Source organism: Myzus persicae, unplaced genomic scaffold (genome assembly GCF_001856785.1).
Source record: "Myzus persicae strain clone G006 unplaced genomic scaffold, MPER_G0061.0, whole genome shotgun sequence".
NCBI lineage: Eukaryota > Metazoa > Arthropoda > Insecta > Hemiptera > Aphididae > Myzus > Myzus persicae.
In genome coordinates this window covers 43851-48370 of record NW_019104253.1, presented here as the reverse complement: position 1 = coordinate 48370, position 4520 = coordinate 43851, and the positions used below count along the sequence as shown (strand labels likewise).

General features: G+C 26.7%; 1 protein-coding gene across 1 annotated transcript in view; it reads left to right on the top strand.

The window, feature by feature from the left end:
• Positions 1-537: 537 nt before the first annotated feature.
• LOC111040463 overlaps positions 538-4520 on the top strand; it is a 4846-nt gene continuing 863 nt past the window's right edge. Inside the window, exons 1-4 of the mRNA XM_022324388.1 lie at positions 538-1210; positions 2136-2231; positions 2289-3099; positions 3202-3476. Of these exons, the coding sequence (XP_022180080.1) occupies positions 538-1210; positions 2136-2231; positions 2289-3099; positions 3202-3476 (1855 nt within the window). The remainder of the gene's footprint in view (positions 1211-2135; positions 2232-2288; positions 3100-3201; positions 3477-4520) is intronic.

Sequence of the window (4520 nt, the reverse complement as noted above, 5' to 3'; positions counted from 1 at the left end):
ATGTTATTATCCAAATTGAAATTTGAACTAGTAACTGTCGAGGTATTTGGCTTTGTGTTCTAAGGATAATGTCTAATGTCTTTAATGAGAATATGTTTTAAATGTATGGGCCAGGCTATAATGATTTAAAAACTAAAGTAACGTTTAATTTTACAATAACATCCTCTTAATACTAATTTATTAAAATTGTATTATTTGCAAAAAATATTAATTTTAATATTACCTCTGTTCATATTTCCGTAAACCAGTTTTTTATAAGTACAATTTTTGTAAATTGTATAGATTTTGTTTTAGATACATTTCAAAAAAAAAAAATTAATTTCTTAATAATTTTCAATAAAACACTACACCCACTTTACTTAACACTTCACTTAATGATACATTTGTATGCAAAAACTTTCTGTCCTTTTTTGTTATAAATAACATGAAATAAAATCGTATTAAAGTATTTCAGTTTCATACGTGCGTTCAATGTGCATAGTCGACATTCGTATTGATATTCGCTCTCTTATCTACTGTTTAAGTGTACTGTTCATTATGTTGTGCTCGGTTTGTAACGAAGACATTTTTCAAGGCGATGATATAAAATGTTTAAAATGCAAGAAATATTTGCATTTTTCATGTGGAGGAATGAGAGAAGCTAACTTCAGAAAATTAGCCGGAGCAAATAAAGAGAAGTGGTGCTGTGCAAAATGCAAGTCGACGATCATTAATACGGTTATTACGCAAGAAGAAGATTCTTTTGTTGGCTCAAATGAAACTTTAGCAAATTTAATTGAGTCGGTTAAATTCATGAGCAATCAATTTGATAATTTTGGTAAACAATTATCGGAGGTTCTAAATTCTATAAAAGAATTAAAAGAAGAAAATAAAAGTCTAAAAGAAACTAATTGTAAATTAAAGGTTGATATTGGCAGTCTGACCAAAAAAATTAATGTTTTAGAACAAATTGCAATCATAAGCAATGTGGAGATAATTGGAGTGCCTGAAGAAAAAAATGAAAATTGTGTGGAAGTTGTCGAAAATATTGCTACTAAACTGGGTGTTAAGCTATCAGTATTAAATGCTTTCCGGATGTATTCGAAATATAGTGATAGACCGAAAAAAATTATTGCAAAGATAAATTCGTCAGAAAATAAACATCAATTAATGGATTATGTCAAGAAAAGAAAATTAAACACTAAACACCTGAATGAAAACTGGGAGAAAGGTAATATTTTCATTAATAATGAACTGACAGCGTTCAATAGAGATTTATTTTATAAGACTAGAATGTTTGCAAAATCTAATAATTTCAAATTTGTATGGTTTAAAGACCTAAAAATATTTTTAAAAAAAGATGAAAACTCTAAAGCTTATATTGTGCAGGACGACTTAGATCTATCCAAACTATTATAATTTTAAATTTTTACAATAATTGTCAATTTTAATAATTTTTCTTTATACCATGAATAATATTAATGTATTAAATAATTATCTAGATTATAAAACCAATTATTTCGAATCTTTTACGGAATTCATAGATAGGTATGAGTTTATTAATAATAAGTTCATAAGTATTTTTTGTTGTAATATTAGAAGCATTAATGCACATTTTGATGAATTTGTTCTGTATATAAATAGTGAAAAAAACCTTTCTACTTTAGATGTTATTATATTTACCGAAACATGGCATACAGTAGATAACTGTAATTATAAGATTCCTGGTTACAATTTGCACTTTTCGACACTTAAAAGAAATCAAAATGATGGTATAGTTGTATTTATAAAGGAAAATTTAAAAGTAGAAATGTATGAATATAGATATTTAGTGGCAAACTTTTTAAAACTAAAATTAACAGTTAATGATACTCAATTTAATATATTGTGTGTATACAGATCTCCGTCTTGTGACATAGCAGAGTTTTTAATCTCAATTGATAGTATTTTAAAAGCTGATTGTAATTTAAATGGATATTACATGGTAATTGGTGACCTGAATATTAATATTTTAGGTAACTTAATTAATAATGATTATCTCGATATTTTATCGGCACACGGCTTTAGTTCTTTTATCAATGTATTTACTAGGACTCCTCTGGGATGTTCGCATTCATGTTTAGACCATATATTTCTAAAATGTAATAATTATGTAGATAATAGAGTTGAGGCAGGTGTTATACAAACAAATATTTCTGATCATTATTCCACAGTAATTGCTCTTGAATTTAATAACATTTCGTTATCACTTGGTAATAATGTATACAAAACTATAGATTATAATAAGTTAAATGAATTTTTAAAATTAGAAAACTGGTCAGAGTTAGCTATCACTAATGTTAATGATTGTTATAATATTTTTATGGATAAGATTGCTCGTGCGATAAATTCGGTGACAACATTTAAAAAATCGAATGCGAAAAATAATCATATAAAGGAATGGATGACTCCTGGTCTGCTACGCTCTTTACGTAGAAAAAATGCATTATCTTTAAAAGTAAAAAAACACCCGGATAATGATAATTTGCGTTCATATTATATAAAATACAGAAATATTTTCACTAGAATTTTAAGAACTTCAAAAAATAATTTTTATAAAAAAAAATTTACTGATATATCATATAGTCCAAAATTAACATGGAAATTAATAAAAGAGTTCACAGTGTCTAAAATTAATAAAGGTGATGCAATTAAAACTTTAATCCATAACAATGAACTTATAATTCCTTCGGAAGATCCGGTGAGAGTTTCAAACCTGTTTAACGAATTTTTTATAAATATTGGTAGTAACCTTGCATGTAAAATAAAAAAATCGGATTTTATTTATGATGAACCAAGCACAAAAGCCTCATTTGACATGATTTTTAAAGAGAAAATTAACAATCAAGAAATTATAAAAATAATAAATAATTTGAAGGATGAAACTGCTGCAGGTTTTGATGAAGTATCTGTGAAAACATTAAAGGCTATTGCTACAAATATTATTGAACCTTTAACATATATATATAACCTAAGTATTACTGAATGTATATTTCCTGACAAACTTAAACTTGCAATTGTCAAACCATTATATAAAAATGGTGACTCAAAGATCATGAATAATTATAGACCAATATCAATGTTAAGCAATTTCGCAAAAATATTAGAGAAAATTATAAAATATAGATTAGTAGAGTTTTTGGAAAATAATAACTTACTGTCGAAAAACCAGTTTGGTTTTAGACCCAGGTTGGGTACAGAAAATGCACTGTACAGTGCTAGCAAATTCATATATAATGCGCTTGACAATAACAATAAAGCAATGGCAATATTTTTAGATCTAGCTAAAGCCTTTGATACGGTCAATCATAACGAACTTTGTAACATTCTACAAAGTTTTGGTCTAAATAATTGTAGTTTAAAATGGTTTATAAGTTATTTGGATAACAGGAAACAAATTGTGCAAATAATGAACTCCTCAGGTGAAGCATTGAGTATTAAATGTGGAGTACCACAAGGTAGTGTCCTGGGCCCCTTATTATTCATATTATACATTAATTCAATATGTGATTTAAAAATTGATGGACAAATCACAACCTATGCGGATGACACATGTATCTTGTTTTCCGGTGTGTCGTGGAAAGATGTTCGTTTAAAAGCAACTAAAGAATTAAAAAAAGTGATTAACTATCTAAATCATAGGAAACTATCAATTAATTATAATAAAACTAATTTTATAAATTTTTCAATAAACAAAGAAGAGAACAATCATGATGATTTAAAACTCTGTTTTTGTGGTAATGGAGATAACTGTAATGACAACATGTGTCATAAAATATACATGGTTTCTAGTATAAGATATTTGGGCTTAATTTTTGATAATAATATGAGATGGAATTTGCATGTAAAGACTATTGTTATGCGCATGCGTACATTATCGTTTAGCTTTTTTAAATTAAGGAATTTCCTGCCTGTGAACGTGATGCGTATAATTTATTTATCATTATTCCAGGCAATATTTCAGTATGGTTTGTTGGTATGGGGAGGTTTGAATGAAAACGCGGTTAGACCACTAATTTTATTACAAAGAAAAGTTATCAGAATTTGTTTAGGTAGAAATAATTTAATAGGTTCAACTAGTGAAAATTTCAAGCTGTTGAATGTGTTACCGGTCGAGAGTGTATATAAAAAGGTATCTATTATGCACATAATAAAAAATTATAAAAATTTTTTTCTTATGGAAAATATGAGAAAAAAACGCGAATTGATGGCCTTTGATGTCAAAGTATTTTATTGTAAAAAATCTTTTGGTCAACATTTTATTGATTATTTAGGTCCTAATTATTATAATGCAATGCCTTTACACATAAAAAAAATTATCTACTACTCAATTGGGAATCTTAGAATTACGTGCATTAAAAAACAACTGAACTCATGGTTATTTTCACTGATAGTTGTAGAAAATAAATAAATAAATTTTAAATTTTATATAATTATGTGTGGAATAAGATATGAAACATTGAATATCAATTATGAAATGTATTATGTTACTGTATTCTATT